General features: G+C 45.1%; 1 protein-coding gene across 1 annotated transcript in view; it reads left to right on the top strand.

Annotated features, from left to right (window-relative positions):
* Positions 1–2,122: 2,122 nt before the first annotated feature.
* Positions 2,123–25,822, top strand: part of bcl11ba (BAF chromatin remodeling complex subunit BCL11B a) — a 36,345-nt gene continuing 12,645 nt past the window's right edge. The window contains exons 1-2 of the mRNA XM_040049103.1: positions 2,123–2,970; positions 10,334–10,825. Of these exons, the coding sequence (XP_039905037.1) occupies positions 2,916–2,970; positions 10,334–10,825 (547 nt within the window). The 5' untranslated portion in view covers positions 2,123–2,915. The remainder of the gene's footprint in view (positions 2,971–10,333; positions 10,826–25,822) is intronic.

Raw genomic sequence — 25,822 nt, 5'->3', positions numbered from 1 at the left:
GAGCCAATCAGGTTGCAAGGACAAGGAGGCACATCTAGATCGTGATGTTGGCCTGGAGTGTCACTTCATGCTGAAGGTGCTCATGATTCCAAAACAGTGAGTATTTCACTGCTTTTCATGATGACAAAAAATGGCCTAAAAAGTCAACACGGCTTCTTAAACCTGCAATTAGAGCAGATTTATTACTCGCAGGCTTTTCCGAGCAGAAACCTGAGAACCAAAGGCATCTCTGAAGTTTGTGTGCACGTGTGGACTGAATTTGAGCGACAATGCAGACGGCGTATTCTTCTTTTCTGCTCCTACATCTACGAGGTGCTTAAAGCAGCTTTAAGCACACATCTTCATTTAAAAAAAAAAAAAAGGCGCTGGCACCGAGTGGTGCCTTAAAACTGACAATGATTTACATTTCAACATAATGCTCTCTGTCGCCTGTTATTGTGACAAAGTGCTGCACGTATCCCTCCCAAATGAAAGTGGGTGTTCTGTTGTGTGTGCGACAAAGACATTTGGACAAACCTGCCATCTTCTTCTTTTTCTCGTAAATGAGCATGGGAAATCTATTTATGTCCTCCTACAGTATACTGGTGAAATAAGCAGAGGCTGGTTGGGAGACAGCCCGAGCCGCAGTCGAGATGAGCCCCGTGAAGATATATTTGAGAAAGAGAAGAAGAGGGACAGACGAGGGAAAAAGTCCAAATAGATGGGGAGAGGCATTCTCGCTGAAATATGTGGTACTGACAACACCTGGCCCGGGAACAAGCTACAGGCTACAGGCGAGGAGGGAGGAATAAAAAGAACCCCGAGGCCTTCGCCACGACCATTCCTACTGTGAGGCTTGAGGAGAGAGACTGAGACCCAAGTTGGAGGGATGTGTTTGCAGGATGAAGGATTCTCAGCTAAATGGCCTCTGCTTTAACACTACAACAATAATAATAACACTGATAGTTTTTGTCAGGTGGTGTTTCATCAGGAAGACTGACACCGTTTACACACATTCACCTCCAGGTTTCTCCAAATTTTACTTGCGCCTCTTTTCGTATCCTCGTATCCTCTCCCACCGACGACGTGTGGAAATCACAGCCTACCTCTCTGTTTAACAGTGGGTGCTGCAGCAAACCGTTTATCTGTCATCAGCCTGGAAACTAAAACACACACACACACACACTTTTCATCTAACTGTATTTTTTTAAATAACAACAACAAGATAATAATCAGTTTCTACAAATTCTTCTCTAAATTATCAAATTACATCAAACTATTGTTCACTTGAAATCCTCTTAAATCCTCACCATCATTGTTTCTTTCCTCCAGTTTGGCACTGAAGTCACCATGAGGTCACAAACCTGCCCAATTTTTGAAAGTCTCGTTCTGAGCGCCTGAATTAAATCCCCACGTTCATATCGCTTACATAACTGATTAATGCTGTAATGCCATCAAACAGTTCCGACAGAATGAGGCGTGTATTTACAAACTAGAAGCTACCCACGCGGGTTATTATTAACTAATTTGGATGTGAATGAAAAACGCGTCAAACATGTGCGTGTGATCGATACGTTTGTGGGTAAATTTAGGCCACAGCGACGCACTGATCTGACTCCAAGTCGGAGTGAAATAAATGTGAAATGACATCTCAGGCGGTCTGCTGAGGAAGGGTGCGCATCAGAAAATATTTAAGGAGTACTTTTGTTTTTGCACACGTGCACGTTGAAAGGAGAGAAGAGCTGTACAGTTAGCAGGAAGGCCTCTGATGCGGTAAAAGTCACCTTATGCACTTGTCGCCAAATTTAGGATGGTCAAATAAAAATGTGAATTTAGGACAAGTGGGTCCGACACAGTGAAGTAGCGTAACGTTGAGACACTATGGAAGTGCGTGGATTTTAAATGTGAGCGCAAAGAGTCCAGCATCATGTGGACAGCCGGCACGGAAGCCCCTCGGGTCACTCTTTAACAGAAATAAATGCGGCAGTGAGGCTTTATTGGCGGAGATTACCTGAGCGACTCTGACCACTGCTGCCGTGCGCACCACAGACCCACGTGTGTGTGTGTGTGTGTGTGTGTGTGTGTGTGTGTGTGTGTGTGTGTGTGTGTGTGTGTGTGTGTGTGTGTGTGTGTGTGTGTGTGAAAGCTACCACTAGTCGCCCCCAGTGCTCTTCAGTCTCCACTTTCCCTTCTCACCGCAGACTGAACGTCACGTCCGCACTTGAACTTGAGTTTTCTCCCATCGTAGAAGCCAGAGAGCCACACAGAGCCGCTCAGAGCCGCATGCACAGTCCAGGGGATGCGGGACTCACAGAGAGCAAACACAGTGGCTTCGCTTTGACTCGAACAGTTAAAGTCTCACCCGCCCGGCCGCTGCTGTCAGTGCAGTAGAAGTGCCAGCCACTTGGCCACATTTCGAGAAGTGCCGGGAAGAAAACTGGATTCCTTTTTTACGCACTCCACCGCGCAGGAGCGGGCAGTGTCCGGCGTGGCCGGATAGTGGACACAGGTAGACACTGACCATCAGGAGGTGACCTCTCGCCCCCTTCCGTCTCTCCATCCTTCACTCTCCGCTCCTCTCTCGGCTCGCCGCTGACAGATGGTGTAAAAGCGACGGAGAGAACAGCGACCCCCTCCCTCACCTCAGATCGAAGAAAGGAGGCGCACAGACACATTGGCACCAAACTCCGCACGAGCGCCCGGCGCTGCGCCACGGCCGGCCACCGCGGAACGCAGGAGCCACTGCCCGCTGAAGAGATCACCTCCAGGGCGAGATTCGGCCCAGCGTCTAGTGGTCAGCTCGGGGGGCCGACAAGCAGGCTGTTTGTGGGCGGATTGGTCGGTTATAGGAGCCGGAGCGGGAAGAGGAGGAGGAGAAGGAGAGCCGACCCTTCCAGCGCCGCTCTCCGGGCGATGCCAGTGTAAATGCCAGGGCGATGTCCCGACGCAAGCAGGGGAATCCGCAGCACCTGTCCCAGAGAGAAATAACGCGTAAGTGTTGACACGTTCAGTTTTTCACGCGTGACTGTGCAGAGGAGCTGATTTATTGAAGTACTTTTTCCAGGTGATAAAATGAATATTTTCAGAGCTGGAACAGAAAGTTTGCTTCCTCGAGGCCATCCTCTCCTCTCTCCCAGTTTACGGACAAAATCAGATAAACGCTTTATTTTGCGTTTATCTGATTTTAACTCTCTATAAATAATTACAGTGAATTTAGAGTAAAAAAACAGTCCACAGCCGCGTCGGACTTTTACTGTAAAAATCGCTCGTGGAGAAATTGTACTTTTTTCAAACTTTATTCTTCCACCTCTTGTTTGAAACGAGGGGCGAGCAGCGTGATCACTGCGCGGATAATTACACTTTATTTGTAATGTTTTTCAGCTTCACGCGCTCCCCGGAACACATTAAACAAAGGTTAAAAAACAAACAACGCACCTCATGTTAGAAAAAATACATTCGAGCTAATTCTGCTAATTTCTTTTTCATGAAGACAGCGTGGATCCTTCACGCTGAAGCGTCGGAGAACTTTACACGTTTTCAACAAACAGGGTTGTCAAAAAAAATCGTAATTTTATTTCCTCGCGCACATTTTAAAGCGGCTCCGTTTCACGTCTCTTTTCTTTTATCGCCGTCTTCTGAATTTTGCACGTTACAGTTTCCAGTCCGTCCTGTTCGTCTGTTTAATTGGCCCATCGCTCTCATGCTGTTTTCTGCCGCACGCATGCAAAGCTCATTCCTCCCGTGGCTGTAATATTAATGCCAGGTTTGGATTATTTAATAGGTCTGCAAAAAAGAAAGAAAGAAAAAGGGTTTCAGGGTTTCCCTCACGGCGCGTTAATGCGGAACACAGTGAGTGACGGCGTCTCGGAGATAATTCCACAGAAGGTTAATTTCCAACACCTCTTAGCTTATTATTGATTTATTTTTAAACAAACTTATGCGACACATTTAACGTCTTAATTACTCAAATTAATTTCTAATGACAGGATCACTTTGCCACTAAACTTCTCAGCGTCAAATAATATTTTCTGGCCTCAGATCAGTTTTGTTGATGGACTTAAACGAAGACCAACAGTAAATCTTCACTGTTGTCGCCGATCTCCTTTTCCATCAAAGCAGTGGTTTTATTTCTTTTTATTTTTTACGATCTGTATGTTTGGTACTTGACTCACCTCTGTGCTCCAGCTGCAGGTTATTTGGGGAGACTTCTCTTGTGTGAAGGCTGCCAGATCAGATCAACTTACACTACAGTGTATCAGTGTTCACCTCAGTGTGTGTAACATTTAGCTCTCAGCCTGAGTGCATGCAGGGGTTTGAGGCCACACAGGCATCTGTTTGCTGCGAGGCCATCGTGGTGTCGGCCCAAACAGAGACCAACACCTGAAGTCACTGAGTTAGATTAAAAATGTGCCCTCACATTAGGAGCAGACAGAGGTAGCACTGGTGCAGGCCCAGTTTCTAATGGGGCTCATTGTGATATCAGCCTTTGCTGCTCAGAGAAGACGGATAGACAAGAAATATGAAGGTGGAGGTTAATAAATGAGCAACGAAACATGCTTCTGCACATCCTGTAATTTATTATTTACACACACACATGCATTTATTTATGTGAGCGTAGACGTCAACAGACACACACACATATGCATATGAACACACGTGAGTGAATCTTCCACTCGTGCCAAAATTTTCAAAGAATTCTTCCGGAGCTGTCAGGTGGTAAAATCCCTCTGACCTGGCTCTCCGTGCCGTGGATTTATAATTTGGATTTTGCAACACGACACACACCACAACACAATAGCTGTGCACTTTAGAAGAAGAGTTGCTTCTTAGTATATATGCAGGAAGAGCCAGGAACACCGAGGTAGATTTTGTGCACTTTGGAGTCACAAAGTGCATTCCGACGCTCCCAGTTTTCTGCAAATCTTCCTGATTGTGATCGCAGATCATTCACACAGTTTTAAAAATTCTTTCCTTTTTCCAGTTGATTAAATCAACAAGCGATCACAGTTTGGAGCTGATCAGCTGATCATTGCCCTCACTGAACACGGAAGAACCACTTGCATGTTTATCGTCTACATCTACACTAAATATGCACCAAACCCAGCGCTTCCCTATAACAGTAAAATCAAACAAGAAGCCACCCAGAGCGGAATTTGGTGCAACTATTCCCTCAGGGGCAGGAGCTTCATCAGTAGGACTTTATATTGTTGTGTTTGTCTCACAGATTTGGGGGCATTTTTTCTTCTCGTAGCAGCAGCAGACAGTTTACACCTGAAGGTGCCTCCTGCTTCTCATTCACTCCAAATAAGCCTGGCTTTGCTCTGAGAGGCTGATTTAAGCATGAAAAGACACAAACAGGACGAGAGCTGCCATTGTAGTCTCTCTCTCTCTCTCTCTCTCTCTCTCACACACACACACACACACACACACACACACACACACACACACACACACACACACACACACACACACACACACACAGAGGGCTGTGTGTAAATTGCACTTGCCCACTTGAGATGCATGTTTCCTTTCGGCTTGTCAAATAGCCACGCACCCTGCTGGGGCTATGTCTTTGTTAGAGAGAGGGGAAGAAAGAAGTCAACATCTCCTTCTTTTAAGCGTTCTCTGGGTGAGGTGTGGTTCAAATAGCACAAATGAAAATGCACTGCTTCACTGTGGCTCATTAAGGGTCACGTTTGTGAACCATACGTAATGAAAATCCAAATAGTTTAATGCTCATTATTTTCAGAAACGTCTCCCGACTTAAAGGGTAAACAACAACAACAAACAAAAAAAACCCATTTCATCATATTATTTCCACGGCGACTGTAAACTGACATAAATAATGTCCGTGGTGATGTGGTGTGTTTTTTTCTAAAGAGACGTAATTTACGCAGCTGCCGGGTTTTAAACCATCAACCACATTTTTTAGTGGTTAAAAATAAAATGTGTGTTTCCTTAAATTTCCCACAATTTTCCTTCCCTGTAAATTATGATTTAAGAGCTTTTTATTGTTGCTGGAAATTAGAAAACATTTAAACATTTATGTGAACAAATATAAATGTAACCTTAAAGGTGGAGTGTGTTTGCGGATGAATGCAGCAAGTTTCCCCCAAAGCATGCCTGAACTCATTTAACGTGCACGCAGTTTCACACCACTACATAACACACACACACACACACACCACACACACACACACACACACACACACTCCAACATATCCTGCATACCTTTGTAAGCTGTCTGTCTTCTCTCTGTCTCTGCGCCTCTTCCTGCTAGGGGGAGCTCTCAGGCTGTCAGAGCCACAGTGCTCTGCCAATGAGAGAAGTGGAAATGTGCTCTGAGTGTGTGTGTGTGTGTGTGTGTGTGTGTGTGTGTGTGTGCGCGTGTTAATCAGATGACATCAGCGCTGAAAGACCACATTCACCTCTCTTAACTGTCAACAGCTGCACACTCGACTGTCTGCCTCTCCGTGGCACTTCTTATTTAGAGCATACATGTCAATTCACAGCAATGAGTGACTGACACATTTCATGTGTGTGTGTGTGTGTGTGTGTGTGTGTGTGTGCCATTGCGTATGACTGGAGCCACATTTTAAAGTTGTAGTAAATTCCTGTGTGTAAATATTTCTGCATGTATTTTTGTCCTGTGTGTTCTTGCTCTGCAGACAAACGTGCACTTTGTTTTAAAACACATTTCATAATATTTCGTTTTTCATTAGAAATCTACAAATATAAGTTTATTTGATTGTTTTTATTTCTGTGTATTTTTGTCTATTTGGAACATTTAAATTTAAACGAGTAAAAGAATAATTGTAGTATTAAAATGAATGCATGTGCTGATTCTGAAAATGAGCCTTTTTTGCATGTTGCAAAAAAAAGAATTAAACAAACAAACAAAAAGCATTAGTCACTGTCTTCACCTGACAGAGGTGAAAGCTGAGATGTTGAAGTCCACCTCACACTCAGTTATGCTCTTCGGCAGATGAGCCAGTGACACAGCTGCTCTGCTTGTTTGTGAGTAGCACTTGTTTTCCGCTGCAGCACCTCCTGGGCAGGTGGCTCTGCTCGCATCTCTCTGTAACTCGCTGTCGCTGCTGTGGCGGTGGACTCAAATACACCATTACAATCCTTTGTGCGTTTGGCAGCAGCGCGCTCCTGATTGGCTCGACATGGTCACCCAAACCTCACCCAGCACACAGGAGTTACTTTGAATTAGCTTAAATTGATGTTTATTTCAAACTCGACTGACTTTGAAAACAGGTTGTGAGTAAAACTGCGTCCTCGCATATTTTAATCGCCTAAACACTGAAAATGATTCTTTGAAGTTTCAGCTAAAAGGAAACTAAAGCCAAACATTTCTGAGGCATTTTCAGTCTCATAGGTAGAAGAAGAGAGGTGACAGGAAGTGAGTGAAGATTGAAACCGGGGGGGACGTGATACCGTTTGCTTCCTTTAACACCTGCAAACAAAGCGACATGTTTACAGCAGAAGTATCGAGTTTAAAATGTTGCAATAAATGTTGAAAATGTATTTTTTATAAAAAGAACAAGAAGCTGGATTATCTACAAATAAATGAAACAACTTTTAGTCGCCAGCGTACAATAAATATACGTCCCAAACGCGACTGTGAAGTTTTAAAAACTGTATCTCAACACTGACTTTGTACGGAAAGCCACTTCCTGTTTAGACGAAAGTGTTCTGAGGGCACATCTTAATGTTGACAGTCTCTGCGGTGGCAGATTATTTTCATCACTTTGAGTCTTCACTCGTCTGCTATCACCGACATCTACGGTCCGTCACGTACGACCGTGTGTGCGAGTCACGTCCAGGACCAGCCTCGGCTCTTCACAAAGAAAAGTCGTTCTTGCAAAACAATAAAAAGCTCATCATTTTAGATAAATAAAGTGTGCGTGCAGCAGCGTGTACACGTGTGTAACAGTACACAGTGACGGTGCGGGTAAATAAACAGTTTATCAGTCGACGAGTAAGCGAGCCGCCGTCAGCTTTGAGTGCGTGCCGTGAGGGAGTGTGTTACTCTGTGTGTGTGTGTGAGTGTGATGTGCAGTCTCAGCCACAAACATTATATCTTGATTTAAGAGTGTGTGTGTGTGTGTGTGTGTGTGTGTGTACGCGGTAATGGTAAAAAACACAGAAGCCAAGTCGAGTTTTGATCATTTTAGTCGAGACCCACCCACGCACGCGCGCACGCGCACACACACACCATTATCACTGGTCTCAACTGGCAGAATCTTTCTGGTTCTGGGAGCAATTTTGGTGCTTTTCCCATCAGCCTAAGTGTGGCGGCAGATAAAAGTAAAATCATGAAAACAGCTCTCGAGGAGAGGCGGAAACAAATATTTGATGGGCATGTGGCCAGCAATGTGCTCTCCCGTTTGCGTGAAGGATACGTGTGAGAGATTTCCATGGATTTACAGCACACGTGTGGTGAAAGGTGGTGAGACGGAGGGAACCAACCCCAGAGATGATCACCTGCTGAGGGAAAACATTTGCTCTGAATTCAAAACTAAGAGAACCTAGAAACGCCGAATTCCCAAATCCTTCTTCAGATCCGTCGGGTCGCTGGTGATTTGTGTAGGTTAGGGTCTTGTTAACGCACAGCTGACATTTAGCAGAAGAACAATGAAATAAATTCATCTATTCAGCGCACAGCTAACACAAAACTCTCTGGTCAAACCTTCTGCTATGTTATAGTATTGATATGCTGCCTGTCTGCTGTCTCTTGCTAAACGATATCTACGTATCGCTCTTACCCGACTCACCCAAGCCTCGTTAAACTGATGCAGACTTTAGACCAGCTCTTTAAAAAATCCTATCAGTAATAATTCTAATGTGAAGTGAGATTTGCATTGGTGGGGGGGGTCACCGTACATGTAGATTGGATTTGTTCCAGGTCAGCTCACTGGTTTTATTCTCTCTAATGTTTAGTACTGGGAAACATGCTACCACTGTACAGGACAGATGGCTGCAGCCTGCAGGCCACACGCACACACACACACACACACACACACACACACACACACACACACACACACACACACACACACACACACACTGTGAGTCTTAGAGGTGCACAGACTGATATTCTCTAACATATAATGAGTGCAGCACATACACTGCAGTGCAGATGAATGTTTGTACTGTGTTGTATATGATACAAGTACAATATGGTCTTTGAATGTTTAACAGCAGACCTAAAACAGGTATACGGTGGCGAGGGGTGGGGTGTTCCATCTGGAGCCTTCATCCTCGTTTGACATCCCAAATCTGTTTGCATTTCTAATGTGGAGGCTGAGACAAACGGCCAGCCTGCTGCTAATCCATCATCTTGTATTAGAGACAGAGAGAGGTGATGGTGATGCGTTTGCTCTTCGTCATCGTCAGCATTCCCGTTTTACCTCAGAGGGTCAGTTGTTCCTCCAGCCTCGTTCAGACCTTCTCGCTCCTTTTGGAGACAGCCCTCACTTACAAAGCTCGCTCGCTGGTGAAGCTGTTGGCCTCTGCAAACACCACACATGTGCTCTCCTACTGCTGTTTCACAGCAACGTTCAGAACCCTGCCCAAAGCCCATCTGCTCACTCACAAACACTGAAAAACCCTGATTACGACTAATACGTGTGTCTTAATTGAGACCATGTAATAACATTATTAGTGGACATCTGCTCCATTTTAACCTCCTAACATGAACGGCGACCCACTTTGGGTCATAACCACATACTAAACAAGCACATTCTCAGAAATGACAAGTTTCAACTGAACTCTCATACATGCAAAGACGTGGACACAACCCGGGGTTCGATCTAGTTAGTGTAGAGCTTCTCACTTACACCTTTGCTGAATTCCCATTTTCCTTCCTTCCTCACAGGTGCGAGGCTAAATAAAAGTGTGTGCACTGCAGCAGTATGCGGTGTATATTGTGTACTTTGGTGTTTGAGATGGAAAAATTCTAAAATATATAGTTTGTGGTGTGTTTGAGATGGTGGCTGAAAATTCACCTTCTTGGACTTTTTGATGTCTTGAAAAAGCTTCAAAGCGTGATGGAGGCGTGACTGCACACGTATGAAGCTGCACTGTTGTGTCGGAGCCACCACACATTGACCATTAAGCCTTATGTTAAGTGAGTGCCGCCTGGTCTAACAGGTCGTTGGTCACGACTCTGATCGTTCTGTGTTGTCTTCACCGCAGCGCCGCACGAGCAGCTCTTTTAGTGTGTCGCTCAGACACGTGGTAACCTAATTACACGTTTGCGTCATGTATAGATTTCAGCATGCGATGAGCGAACATACACCCAGGTTAACTCTGACGTGTCTCCTCTGTTTTGTTTCTCGTGCAGCGGAGGTGGAGCATCCAGATGGCGCTTTGCTCTCCGAATCCCTACCCTCCAACCCACTCACCCTGCCCTCCAATCCACTTGGCCTACGTCCCCATCCTTTGGACCCCAGCTTGGCTCACACCCTGCCGCCTGGCCTCCACTCTGACCATGACCTGCTCACTTGCGGCCAGTGCCAGATGACTTTCCCGTTGGGCGACATACTCCTCTTCATTGAGCACAAGAAGAAGCAGTGCCAAACACCGCTGCTGGCCAACGGCTGTTATGACAAGATGAACGACCGAGGAGGAGGAGGACAAGGAGACAGTCCAACTCTGCAGAGCCTTCATCACTACGCGCAGAGGGTGGAGCTAAGAAAGGTGTTGGAGCCAGTAGAGGTCGGCATCCAGGTGACACCAGAGGAGGAAGAGGTGGGAGGAAGAGGGGGACGAGGTGAGAGAGGAGAGAAGACACCAACCAAAGGAATTTGCCCGAAGCAGGAAAACATGCTATCAGGTAGACGTGACATACGCAGGGAAACACACTAAAGCCTCTTCTTTCTGAGCACAAATACACAAATGTCACTTTTATGTGTAATTAAATTCATGAAGTCAGTTCAGCTTCAGCTGCGTTTGTTGCTTTTTCACATAAGGGCAGGCCAGGTAGGTGTAAATAGATCATTTTCATGAATAATTGAAAGCACAGTTTAAAAACTCAGGTTTTCTTTGGCTAACATGAACATTTTTGGATGATTTAAACAGAATTTAAGTGAAACTAATGTGCAAAAAGAAAAACCATCAGGAATGGAGCATTTTTGAGAGCACCGTATGTTCACTTTCTGCTGAACAACCTTGCTGTGCAGACTCGTCAGCATGTTGCCAGATTCAGGTTGAGGTTTGGTTTCTTTAAGAAATGGGAAAAGCTCAAATCCTCCCACAAAAACCAACCACAACTTTTGCTTCTTCTTTGTCGCATATGTAGCATCTGTGACCTTTAGAGTTGTGAGCAGGTTCGTCCCAGGCTGGTCCCTCCGACTCAGAAAGTTCAAGCTCATTTCATCTGAATCAGCTCATATTCACAATGCACACACATGGACACGAGGCCCCTCTGACAACAGCTTTTCATTTATCAGCTGATGTGGTCTGGCACTGAAATCAGCTGCTGGGATAAGCTTGAGTTTGTGGCCTGCCAGAACCTGGAATAAACTGTCATTGTTATCCAGATGTGTTATAGGTAATGATCAGTTTTCCGGAAATGCTGAACTATTTAATTCCAAAGAAAAATCTTTAGGTAGTAACAAACCAGCAGTTTTTTCATCAGTCTAAATATATCCCTGTTTTAGTTTTAGTTTGTGTGATGGCGTCCTCTCGTTCAGCAGAGGAAGAGAGACGTTCATTTTATTAGAGGACATGGACAGCAGAGGGACAGACGAGGAAGAGGGGTGAGGCAGGCAAATTAGGGAGGCAAATCTCTAAACCCCCTCAAGGACTCGGTTGAAACAAATTGAGCAAAACATGACAGAGAGACTCACCCCGACTTTCATGGAGAAATCCAGTCTAAGCCATCTGCTTAAAAAGGTGAAAAGCTCATTAAAATTCAAATAAGCACAGGCAGAAAAAAACAGCACGAGAGGAGAAGAAAAAGTGGGAAAAGGCAGAAAGAGGGATTAAAACGAGGCTAGTTTCATCCCCATTCAGCGAAGTAAAGAGGCAGTTTAGCATCTGTGTGTGTGTGTGTGTGTGTGGGACCAGCAGTTATCGCTCAAACCAGTCAAGACACTCGTAAAGAAGCCTGTGACAATAACCCTGTCGTGCTTTTCTAGAGGTCAGTTTGAGGATCGCAGGCTCGGCCTGCAGACCAACAGTCTGTTAGCACAGGCAGCATGGTTAGCATCGCTACTGTCTTCATGCATTATTCAGAATGAATAAATAATGAAAGACTGATTTCCTGTGAACCTACACATTCCTCAATAATCTCACCAACTATATGTAGACCTACATATGAAGCGAGCTGATTAGTGGAACCAGCTTAAACGCTCCATGAACGGAGCTAAAACAGAAGACAAATACAAATGCAACGTTTAGGGAGGTTTTAGTGCCGGCTCACCTGACTGAAACAGCTCTGAAAGCTTGGAAATGATTTTATTTTATTTTTATTTTGAAATGAACTTGATTAAGAAATGTCGTCACATGTGATCAGCATCCATATTGTATCGAATCAAGTGGTAGATTAGAAATCAGCACATGAGCGATGTCAGAGGACGTGTCACTATCACACAGGGTTGGGCTGTTTGCTATAACGCCACTGACATCACATCATGTATGTGTAACATGGTTATGACATTTGGATGGAAACATGAATGAATGTGTTGGCCTAAAGCCAGGTGAGGAAGCTCACAGGTGAGCCTCTCAGTGAGCGGGACGGCGGTTTCGCCTGCATTGTAAACACTGTGTTTGGGCCTGAACTTCATCAATATTTTACCAGGCTGTTACAGCTCTGCCGGGCAGCTGTGCATTGCTGCTGTGGACAGCACAGCTGCCTGCACTCGTGAAGCTCGTGGAACGATGCTCCAGCTTTGCATTTAATGCAACTGTCTGAATTGCGGGGTGCAAAAAGCTGGAGCGCAGTCCCCGAGTGTGTGCAGAGCTGTGCTCAGGCATGTCTGCTAATTGAGTGGCACTGGCCATGGCTCGGCATTATTACATTTATGTGCATAAATATATATCCACCCTGTGTTTAAATGCGTGCAATGTATCGAACTGCCATCCTCCCATGAAATCAACCCCACGTGCGCTGCGTTGGAAGACTGGAAAATATAATTGCACAATATTTTTTATAGCAGAAACTGCAATAATTTTCACATTAAAAGCAAAAACGTATTAGCGACTCAATTGGACGTGCACTGCAGCAACTGTAAACTATATTGCTCCAATAACATTTTATGTTTGAAAATTACCCACGGTGTTTCCACATGAAATATGTCCAACGAGCACCTTATTAACACGAGCAGGAGACAGAACAATTTATTAATCAAGCTGGAGTTTAATTTGGAGAGCGCGCTCTCAGCCCCTCTCGTCATTACTGGGGGATTGAAATGCGGCAGGTGGAATTTTCTCTTTGTAACTCAGGGCGGCTTTTTCTTCAGCGTATGTTTTTAGCACCTTTCATTACCTGGTGAAAGAGGGAGGGACAGAAGCACAGGGAGGGAGGCGAGAGAGATGGGGAAAGCGATCGGGGACATGACGGACGACACTTCTTTGTAATTGGCTCCCAGCAGGTCAAACTACTCGTTTATTGTTAAGCTTTTACACTTTCATTTGTCCTCCATGTGAAATGGAACACGCACACGTGTGCACACGTGTGCACACGTGTATGAGCATAATGCCAAGTTTCTTTTAACCCCTAAATTAGAAGAAGTGTTTGTGCTGTGCGAGAGCTGCTGGGTTTTTCCTTTTCCTCTCTCCGTCTGTCAGGTAGCAGCGTGCAGAGAAATAACAGAGCACCTAGCGTTTCCATTCAGGCTGTGAAACACGTCGCTGCTATTGTGCTGAAGGATTACGAACAGCGGCTTTAGTTTGTATACACAGTGTTGTTCTGTTTCAGCTATTGTTTTTTCCCCACAAGAAGCCCTGTTTAAAAACCTCCTGATTCAGTTTGGAAACGCTGATCAAAAGGAAAACATGCAGTTGGTTTTTACCACGATGTGAATGAATAAGAGTTTTCCGGTCACACCCATCTCTGCTCTGTCTGTAGCTGAAACTCACCCAGACTTAGAAAAAAGCCGTTCCTCCGATTTAAAGGATAAAAAAAAATCATTTTTGTTTTTGCTTAAATGACACAAATCTTCTCTCATTTTTGAGTTCATGTAGATTTCTACGTTACTTCAGCCTGAAGCTTCATCCTGTCTGATTTTATAACCATGAGGAGAATCACCATCATGCCTTGCAGTTAAAGACTGGATGTGCTGTGATGGTGACGTAAAACCATCATGCAGAGAAATTTGAAAGCGTACTTTTTGCTCTCTCTGCTCTCGTCACACACGGCTTCCTTCCAGACAGACAAACAGACACAGCTCGGAGGAAGCATCATCTAAACCTTCCTCACAAGGAGTGAATATTCAAAAACATCAAGCACAAACACCCCAAACCACAATAAGCCCAGCGTTCTAACAAAGGCATTAGATAACTAACCGGGCCGAGTTTTCATACGTCAGCAGAGATGCATTCGAACAGCTGAACCAACCTTTTGCCAGCGTTGTGTAAGCAGGTGCACGCTGACAGGATACCGCGGCTTGCAGGAGGCTTTAGGATTTTAACTTGCCAGCCTGACGTCCAAAGGCCCCCAGGCTTTCCCAGGTGACCAGGCGTGAGGTCTCTTGGCGGCTTCACAGAGGTGCTGCACTGACAGTTTGGATTAGAGAAGGAAGTCATTTTTACTATGAGGCGCTCGCACTCAGCCGCCATGCTGCGTACACTTATCACTGACGAGTGTTTAGCACCCGACAGCGCCGGGCCGGAAGCCTCGTTAGCTCGAGCTTAATTCAGACATTTAACCAAGTCCAGTTGGAGTGGACACACACACACACAGGCACACACACACAGGCACACACACACACACACACACACACACACACACAGACTAAGAAAACAGAATAATTAATGCACTTTGTTTCCATTGGGGATGTGCAATTTTTCACATATTGAAAAAACACATTTTATGAGTGTTTGTCTGTGTTTGAATCTCATATAAATATTCTTCACATGGACACACACACACACACACACACACACACACACACACACACACACACACACACACACACACACACACACATCTTCAATAAATAATGACTGAGCACAGTGGCATGTCCCTAAAATATTTACCATATGCTTACTTATCTTCCAAATGAAACTGTACAAAGACTTAACAAAGAGCTACGGTGCAGTGTGTGTGTGTGTGTGTGTGTGTGTGTGTGTGTGTGTGTTTGATATAACAGCCTGTACTTTAGAGGCATTGCAGTCCCTGCTGCTCTTGTTTTTTCACATTGTTTCAATAAAGCTGGGAGGCCTCTCGGATGGAGCGACGGCCTTTTTGAAGTGGTAATCACTCTGGTTTGTGCTGCTGCTCGCTCTCTCCCTCACTCTCGTTCTGCCTCTCCTGCCCACTGTGTGTGTGTGTGTGTGTGTGTGTGTGTGTGTGTGTGTGTGTGTGTGTGCGCTTTGGCTAGTTCGGGTTTGTGTACGTGAACGTGGCTGTTTTCACATCGCACAGGCCTGACGCATCTCTAATAGGCTCAGAGAGGTGTGGAATCACACAACTGAAGAAGTAAAGAAAGTGCGTTTAATGAGTCACACAGTGCCAGCCATCACTGATTATGACTCATTTCCATGATAGAAGATTGTAGCTGGGCTGTGAGTGTGAGTGGGTGAGGAGGTCCGCTGTGGACGGGTCACACAACAGTCAGTTTCACTTAAAGCTTCCACCCTGAAACATCCACACAAGACGGGTGGAAGTTTCATGATAAACTTCTTCATATTTTTTTTGTCCCTGCATAAATTTGGAAATAGCATCAACACTGGCACACACACGTCAAACAACACACTCTATTTAACATTAATAGACAAACCAATGCGACTGTCAAGCAGCTAGCCGTACTCACAGCTCACTGACCTTTGGATGCTGCATGCTAACTGGAAACTCATACGGTGCTAAAACCCTCCAAACACCCACAATTCATGCTATCCAACAAGCTCTGAGTGACATCATTATGGGTCTCAGTGGGATTCAAAGCTGTGCAGTGAACATGGTGTAGTGTGGGGATGCTCGTCATATTCAAACATTAGTATCATCGTGAATGATGTTAAAATCCTTTTTAAACATTAAATTGTTCCCTTATTTTGACTGACAGCTGGTTGGGTGTAAACAGTGCTGCTACCTCAAAGTGGCCGTAATGGACACGAAAGCAGCGTGAAAACACTAAAAGAGCCAACGATGACCGAGTCGTGCCAGCGCTCTGAGTCTCACTGAATGTGTCCCGTTTTGGACAACAGACCAATAAGAATCCAGATGAAGCAGCGTGTCGCCGGACTCACCGCGTTTAAGGAACTCAAGCCTCCATGGGCCCTGCTGAACCTTAAGCTTGCTCGTGTTTCTCTTTGAAGCATCAAATCCACTTCTTGTAAAGAAACTCTGGTGGACACTGTGTGAGACGGACAGACCTGCAGACGGAGGAAGAAAGAGCATATTTATCGTTAACGGAGCATCTCGTCCGTCTCTGCCTGCTCAAAATCCCTTTTTGCGAGTTTTGCCATGTCGCCTCGCTCTGCTGTTAATCACTTTGCATGCACTCATTTAAATATTAAAATTTTCTTTAATCATCAAAGCCAGTATGCATCATGCATATTCATACCCCCACCCACCCCCATTCCCTGGATCTCAGGTTCATTACTCTGCTGCTAGCCATTAGCCACTTCCCTAATCACACAGTTTATACACACACACACGCACGCACACACACACACACACACACACACACACACACACACACACACACACACACACACACACACACACACACACACACACACACAGGTAGCCACCAGCACTAACCAGTGGTAATCCGCTAACTAGACTTAAACACACAGGCATCCCTGCAGTCTAAACCGAGCGAGCAGACTTGTCATCCATCCCGGCTGAGATGGCTGGAGTATTTGTCAAGAGGCTCGGCAAAACCTTCATTTGCATAATGACTTTGTAGTTCTGCATTAATAAAATTTGCATATGAAGCCATGTTAATTACTCCTGATCAGCCTTTTTTGCATTCATGCATGGTAATTTTGGGCGACTTGCAAAAATTGATGTCCTGGCGCCTGTGATGAGATTGGTGGAGGAGGCGCTCTGTATCTGTGTGTAAGTGAGGCTGAAGGGATGTGGAGATGATGAAGGTGGAGCGTTCGGCTGTGTTTGGGGCTTTATCAAAGCAGAATAGACGGCAGATTGGTGCGGTTTGCTTTTCGGGCGCCATTTCTCTTTCCGCTTATAACTTTTTTCTTTTTTTTAATCTTAGTGAAAAGAGCTTTCCAGTAAAATCCTCTCCTACTACTGTACAACACACACACACACACACACACACACACACACACACACACACACACACACACACACACACACACACACACACACACGCACACAGAGCCTGGCAGGCAGCCATTTGTGAGTCTATTGTTTACTCTGGGTTCTACATTTCAAACAGCAGACTCCTCAGACTGTGCTGGGTTTGATCAGGACTTGATGCTTTTTTATATGTGATGTAATTTGATTTGCAGTTTTACATTTTATCTGTAAATATAATTGTGATAAAACTCTACCTGTAATAAAGCCACGGCACGGCCTCAGCTTTCCTGGGTGACCGTGTCTGTCGAGGCTGTAACGACGACACAGATGTGATGTCAGCTCTTTTCTTTGGCTTGTTTCATAGCTGCAGAAATGCAGCTGTGTAAAGCAGCATCTTCAGAAGTGAACGAAGGCTGATTTTAGAAGCTTTCTTGGCTTATTTGAAATCCCCACAGACCTGCTCAGGTTCAACAAACCTCACAGTTACAGTTTCTTCATAGTCCTGCTCCATTTCAAGCATTCATTTATTTTTTTTGCATCTTTGCTTTTCATATTGAGCTTTTAATGTAAGCATCATGTTTTTCTTCAAAAATCAAGCAAAAGTGCAGGGAGAGAAACGTTGTGTTTTCCATGATTCCTTTGAACACAACAACAAATTAAAGTCGGACCCTGTTAGTGTCGACCCGCAGGCTGGATGCTTTACTAAAAATGATTAGACTTTTTAGGAGTCTCCATGTCAAACACTGTTTAGGTTTTTTATTGAGCGCACCAGTCCTGAAATCTGAAATCATGTGTGGTCTTTCTGAAAAACACAAATATGTGAAATGTCGTCTTGGTGCGTCACAGCTCTGACAGTGTGCGAGTGACACAAGATCAATTCACACGACAGTGAGGGCTCTCATTCCATGTTCACAATGACATACAACCATACAATTACACAGATACTCATAATATTATCACATAATAACAGTACTTCACTTTTAAATATAGGAGGTTACTGTGAAAACTGTGGCAGGTAACAGGTGAGGACATGCTGACCAGTCACTGCACGTGTCGTCAGAGCTGTGAGGATCACTTTGCACAGAACCGATCGTCTGTGTAAAGTCTTGGTTTCTCAGTGAATAAGCCCTCAGTTAATGGGAGAGTCTCTCTTATAGCGTGTTGGCCTCTTTGACAATGGCAGATCAGATCGGGTGGCGATAAAGCACTTGGTATCATTTTGTTTCCTGTTGTGTGCCTGAGCTGTTGTCAGACAGGTAGTCTGTGAAGAGACGTGAATAGAGAGACGAGAAAGGCGAAGGAGGTGGACTGGAAGGCTTTGTGGAGGTGACAATGCCGGGATGCAAAGCTATATGTGTGTGTGCGTTCACTGACTGACTGCAAAGCTATACGTGCGTGTGCGTTCACTGACTGATGATGATATTTGAGCACCGAGCCCCTCAAGGAAGGGATACAGTGGCATTCTCTGTCGTTGCAATGTGTACGTGTGTGTGTGTCTGTGTGTGTCTGTGTGTCTGTGTGTGTGTGTGTGTGTGTGTGCATGTGTGTGTGTGTGTGTGTGTGTGTGTGTGTGTCTGTGTGTGCAATTTTATAAACACATAACCTCTGTAGTCGTGTCAAACGCAGCCGTTTATTATCGTATTATTACAGCAGCAGTAATTTTGCTGTCAGTATCAACTTTGTGTTAAGTTGAAGTGTAGGAAGGTTCAGTGACACCGGTCACAATTATTTATCTGTAATTTTCCAACATTGTGACTGATCTGTGTTAAGAAACTGTCACAGTGCTGGTAAAGCACCAGTCTTTAGTCATGAGTGCACGAGGGCGCACTGCAGAGGGCTCGCAGATAAAACTGCCAGGTTCATAAAGAGTTCACAGCAGTGTGAAACATATTAATGTCACACGGATGCTTGTGTTTTCTTTGCATGTTCAATGCTATGTGTTCAGTACCATAAAATATATTTAGCCTTTGCAACATCGAAATATGCAAACAATGCTTTCAAATTTTGCAAGCCTGAAATATACGAGAATCACTTCAATGCTGGAGCCGTAATTAAAATTTAAATACAGCAAAGTGGGATAAGTGTGCTGGGATTCACGCACTTGTAGAGAGGAAGTGCATCCCTGCAGTGTAAAAATAGAAAGAATAGCACTAGAATTCCACACTCACCTATTTGTCAAGCTCTATTTCTGGTATCTGGAAAGTGTTCCACACAAGCGCACTTTGTACAGGAAACTCCACTTGGGCTGAAATAAATAAAAGAACTTGGTCGTTAGCATGAGACACTGGATTTTTGCATCTAACTTGCAGCAACAAAGGTGAAGCAAAGACGCATTTTTGCATTTGTAAAGCATATGCCTGGACGAACTTTGTCCCCCTGCCTCCGTGCAGTCATCTGGGCTGACACTGGTCATAGGAAACTAGCAAGCTAGTCACCGTCAGTTTAGTCAAACAGAACTTTATTATTATTCATGTTTGGTGTTTGGATATGCCTCCCAGCTTTGTCATAACACCCGTAATCCCAGACTTCTCTGAATTAACTGCTCAACTTTGCTCGGACTGACACCAAGGGATGTCTCTGCTGTGTCTCACAGACAGCACTGTGCTTTGTCTTGTCTGCACCACCACAACAACCTACTTTATCTCACCAGCTTTGAGGATCTGAATCTCCACCTGTGTCACGTTGACACTGCTGGTTTTTGCTGCAACTCTGCATCCAAGATTTGATTTTGTGAAGTCGGATGGTAGCACAAGAGGGCTTTGGAGGATCGGGGAAGCATGTGCATGCTGCAAAGCAGACACAACACCTCAAAGACAGGTAACATATACAGCAGCCCAGTGATGCTTCAAACCTTTTTACACCAAACAGGGAGAGGCGTAGCTCTCGACTAAAAATAATTTGACAGCACTGTCACTGCTCACTAGCAGGCAGCAGCATTCCCAGTCCAGCCGCACGGACACGATGGGATTATCCAAGTGTTTTGCTGAGTTTGAGGGAGACTCATGACCGCCCCTCTTCTCTACAATAGCCTGTCGGCATTTAACACTGGCCAAATCACCACTTAACAAAAGCTAATTTCTCACTTGGTTAAACTGGGAAGGATTAGGGGCCCTGTGTTGGTGCAGTCCATGTTTGGTGAAGAGTGAGGGATGGAAGGATGTTAGCAAAAGATTTAAACCTCAATTACAAGCGAGCGAGGACTTTTGTGCATCCGTGGCGAAGGTGGGACGCTGAGGTTTAGCCACTTTGCTGGAAATGTTTGCTGCCTCATTGTGTGTGCATGTAGGTGTGTGTGTGTGCAGAGCTGAGGGTGACATAGCCTGACAAATACATGATGATCCCCTTGTTTAGAAGGCTTTAAATCTCTCCGGTTTCACATACTTACTGCCTTGGCTTTACATGAGGAGGTAGGACACATAATCCAAGCAATTTAAACCTTTCCTGTGTTTTATGACAGAAACTAAAGTGCTGCTGTTCTGTTGTGTGGCTGCTGCATTTTCCTGTAACTCTCTGAGGTTAGAGGGTAACCCTGACCTACACTTTGGAAATATGGAAAAATGCATTTGTGCATAGGTGAAGTATTTCTTAAAAGCTACAACTACAGCTTTAGGTTCAGGCTGAGATCTTCTGGTGACCTAAACCTGGATCTACTCCTTTATATGAATTTGCACCTGTGTTTCCAAACAGAGACAGAAGATCTGTGAGGCTAAAATGCTAAACGGGCTGTTTGGCCCTTTGTACAACATGCTTCATTCACTCATTCACACTGACGGATGAACCACAGAGGACGTTTGTCATGCGGGCAGGCATCAAACCAACAACTTTCCAACTGCTCTTCCTCCTCAGCTGCAGCCAGTTGGACCAGTATGCCTAAAATTCCCCAAATATAAACCAGCTCAAGCTTCTAGCATCACTTTTGCATCACTCCTTTAAAACTGCCAAGCAAAGTTCACAACAGAAGCTTTAGAGCGTTTTCTTTTCTCCCTTTGTGTTTTTTAAAATCCTGTAAAACCCTTAAAACCAGTTAGTGCAGCTCCTCTGCCACAGTAACACGTTCTCCTTTGTTGTGTTGTTCTTGCACCGTCCGGTGTTTCAGCCTTCAGTGCTCACACTCACTTATTTTGTGTGAGGGACGTTCTAGTGCTGCAGAATCAGAGCAGTGGTCTCTCGCAGTCCCTGGACCCTTTAGCTGCTCTCAGTGTCTCATCTCCTCCAGACTTTTGGGGGGACAAAGAGAGAGTTAGAGTTCCCCCTCCCAGAGACAGCAAACCCTTTCGTTTGTATCAAAGCTTTGCCTCACCCCTGCTGACACCCCTGAATTATTCACTTAGAGGAAAGGATAAACAAAGCTTGCTAGCTACAGTTGTTCTATTGATTTCTCTGGGCAACATCACAGATAACAAAAAGAGGGCTGGAGGAGAGAATCTCGGCTGCTGCCATCTCTCATGCTCACTCTCCTTAAAAAATAAATAAATCTGTAAATAAATCAATAACGTGGAGTTTTTCTTCGGAGAAAACAGCCCACGTCCCGTTTCACAGGAACGCGAGTAATGCATTCATAAATATTTGTTGTTATTTAGGCAGCAAGAGCACATGTGAGCATCTCCCCCGTAGGAGCGGCCTTTCTTACCTGTGGGTTCGACTAAAATTGCCAATTGTTGGGATAATTTGGTGTTTAGAGCAAGGCTGAGGGGGCCGGCCAAGTAAACAATGCTGGCTGTAGGCCAATAACTGGCAGCAGCCCTCTGATGAGAAACAGGCAGATCTTTTCTTCAGCGTTTCTCTCTGGCCCTTCTGCACTGGCATTTCAAAATAAAAGCCCACCTTGTTACTTAAATCTCTCTCGTGCACGGAGTTACTGGGATCGTTAATTTTAGGATCACCTTCATATGCACTCCTGTGTTTGTGATCCTGCAGGATCCTTAAATTCCCCCTTTTTCACCACTTAATGTTTGGCAAATTAAAGGCATGTGAGATCATTGTAATTTGGCAGGTGTTCCCTCACACCCCGTCTAATCGTCAAAGGGCTTGTCCATGCATTTGCTACCCCTGCCCCACAGCACGCTACTATGGCATCTAAATGCTATTTGACCCCCACTGACAAAAACTGCAGTGTCTGAGGGATTTTTTCAGCTGTGGGTGGTCAGTGGATAACGTGTGACCGGTGGCCTTCACCTGTGTGGACTTCCTAAACTGGCTGCAACGAGGAGCTTCAATGGCGTGGGAAATGTGCCGAGTAAGTCCTGATGCGATCGTGCTAGCAAAACCAAGATAAAGCCCTCACATGCACAAAAACACTCGCAGCAGAGCAGAACCAGCAGCCTTGAACGAAATGGTCTGCACTTCAGTCTAATGAGGATGGCTCACACCAACCAACTCTAACCACGCAGTCTTCTGATTCTCTGTCCTGTATAGTGTCTGTAAGAGAGAAAACAGCTGCTCGGGCTTTGATACAAACCTCACATATAGATGCAGACATACACCTACAGGATTCACATCGTCTTCCAACTGAAGGATGAATAACAGGGTCTGAGTTAGTAGGTTTGTTAACGTGGGGCTAAAGTCAGTGGGCGTTGGGAATGGCAGGAGCAATCATTCAGTTTCTAAGGTAATGATGATCTTTGTCATTGAGTGATAGTTTTCCTCAGTTTCCTTTTCCTTCTGTAAGTTAGCTGATGTTCAAACTTCTCTTCATGCTAACCTGCAATGAAAAACAAACAAAGTAAATGCGGCCTGGCTTTGGTACAAGACTAACTACTAAAATACATGTTTGGCTGTCGTGCATTCCTCCTACAAAACACTTGAGCTAACAAGCTGCTGTACTTTAGCACTTAACCAGTGTTGATGGTAACAACCAGTCACACCATGTCAGCTGTTCACAGATGGCCGACCAGTTTACTGTCTGTCGTAACTGGTTCTGTGTAAGTCACGTGGTGATTGTTAGATTTTCTAAGCTGCAGTTAAACTAGTTTTCATGTGCTTTGAATACAGACATGTGAAACTGTTACGATCCACCCAGTCACCACTTGGGGGCATCTCAGCCACAAACTAAAGTTGTTATGTTTCAGCTCACTTACGCGCATTTTGGCCTTTTAGCCTTTTTTCCGTTATAAGATTTCACTCGGAGCATGCCACCAGCAGGTGTAAGTGTATCCTGGAAGGCTCTGTGCTAACTTGGTGGATGAAATTGAAATCACTGCATGCTATGAATCAGTATGACTCTGCTACATTATATAATGGGCCCCCCTGCCTGCAGGTATATACTTGAGCGTTAACAACGCAGCCTTTCCGGAGCTCTCCAGTCATGTAGCCCTTATAAGGGCCTCCAGCACAGACCTGTCTCATCATCCCTCCATCCATGTCCTCCCCTAACCCCCTTCTGGTCTGGATCTGCTCTCGACCTGCCCCACTTTCCTTCCTGCTCCTACTTCTCACTGCTGTTTCTGTATAAACAAGTGGAGTCTGACCAAAACATTCAAAGCCCAGTCTACACTCCTCCACCATTAACCCCCTATTGTACTTCTGCTTCTGCGTCCACAGATTAAGTTGGTCAAGTCAAATATGTCTGTTTTAGGGGAGAAGACGTTTAAATAGCTGCTAAAGATTACACTCAGATGCTTTGCTGTGGTGGGTGAAAAGGTGAAGCTGATCACGAGGAACGGTGTTAAAGTCATGAACCTGGTTTGTGATGAAATGAGGGAGAAAGGCACCAGAACAACAGAGAGAGAGAAATTCTTCTCTTGCTGGTGTCAGGCAAAGCTGTAATATGTCTTATTCAAACAGGAGGTGCGCCGCTACATCATAGTCTTGGACGGAGCTGCAAGCATATGTGTGTGTTGTGTGTTCCAGGAGACTCCCACTTGGCAGTGTGCAAGAGGAGGAGGTGGAGGATGGGTGGGGAGGGATTTGGACGGGACAGGTGACAGGGAGACATAGAGGAGATGGCGAGGGGTTCCAAAAATGTGTTGGACTGCCGTCTTAGTGGAATCAAGCTCGTGGCAGCGTTTCTTTATTGTGGCTACAGAAACCAAACCAAGTCTTCACCTGACAAGATGTCGATGACTTCACCTCCACAGACAAAACCCAGACTCTCCACGATCCTGAGCGCTGGGCATTTTTTTAAGTAATGCAAACATGTTTGTTCTTGTTTCTCCGTTTAGCAGAAGCAGCACAGACACGGACGGATCAGCTGTTGTCCTGGAGAGTTGGGGTGGATTTACCTTTTATGTGCCACATCTGTACTCTATCAGTTAACCACGTATCTAAGTGCACCTCCCACTTGCCAGATCATCCTTGCTCCTGTAAGGTCCCGGCTTACTTTCAACTGTAAACACAAAGTCCACACGCTGAAAGAGTGACAGGTATCAGGTGCTCCTCCAAGCCATGTGCATATGAGTGTGTCCAGGATTAGGCGCACCCCCCACAGGCTTCAGAGGCTGTGTTTGGGCAGGATGAAGCCTTGTGTAGAGCCTATTGGTGACAGCAAGAGCTTCTTCCTCACACACACACACACACAGCTTCATGCGCGCTCCCCAGGTGCAGTGGTGCGGGCCAGTGTGTGGGATTAGCTGGTATGCTCTGGCACTCTCCTCTGGTAATCCCTCTAATTTGTTAACAGGGCACAGAGACAGGGACACACACACACACAGCTTGCTGCAGCAGTTTGTTTTGGATTGCATCTCACCCCCTCATTTTGACTACAGGACCACTTGTCATGTGGCGAGAGGGACGGAGCATCTCGTCTTTGTCCTCTTCTTTCCCTCACTGCTGCTCCACTTCCCTAATGAGCTAAATGCATTCTAATTTGGCTGTGATGAGCTAAGCCTTCCTTTAACATCCCAAGAATGTCAAAGCCCCCTCCCTCCCACCCCCTCCTTGATTTGTCATGAGTGCACGGCTTGTATACACATTTGTGTGCGCACACCTTGCACAACCATAATCCTTTGTTGGCTGGATAACGTGCAGAGAAGATGGGGTAATGCTAAAGTTCAGCGCATGCTGAGACAGAGTGAGGGAACAGAGAGCAGCAGTGTCTAAATAATGTTGATTCTGGATGTCGATGCACCAACTGTCAGGTTGGACTTTTGAGGTGTTGCTTTTTAAGCAAAACACGGCTCCTCCAGCTACTGACAGCAGTGACTGCAGTAATCTCATGTAGTATTTGGGAAAAACAACCCAGCTATTGAGAGTCATGGTTTGCCTCTTCAAATATACATAAGTGTAAATGTGTCACTTCTACGTATGGGCCTTTCGTCCACACGTAAACGGCGTTTTCGATCACTGAAAACTGAGAGTTTTAAAAACTCTGTTTTTACGTTTACGTGTGGACGAGGAAAACAGAGATTTACTCGCGTAACGTCAAAGGTGTGCGCCGTTTTTGATGTCACGCAATGTTATTGT

This window comes from Simochromis diagramma, unplaced genomic scaffold, assembly GCF_900408965.1.
Source record: "Simochromis diagramma unplaced genomic scaffold, fSimDia1.1 OVJJ01000426.1, whole genome shotgun sequence".
NCBI classification, from domain to species: Eukaryota; Metazoa; Chordata; class Actinopteri; order Cichliformes; family Cichlidae; genus Simochromis; species Simochromis diagramma.
The sequence above is the reverse complement of the archived record's forward strand: the minus strand, read 5'-3'. Positions and strand labels throughout refer to the sequence as shown.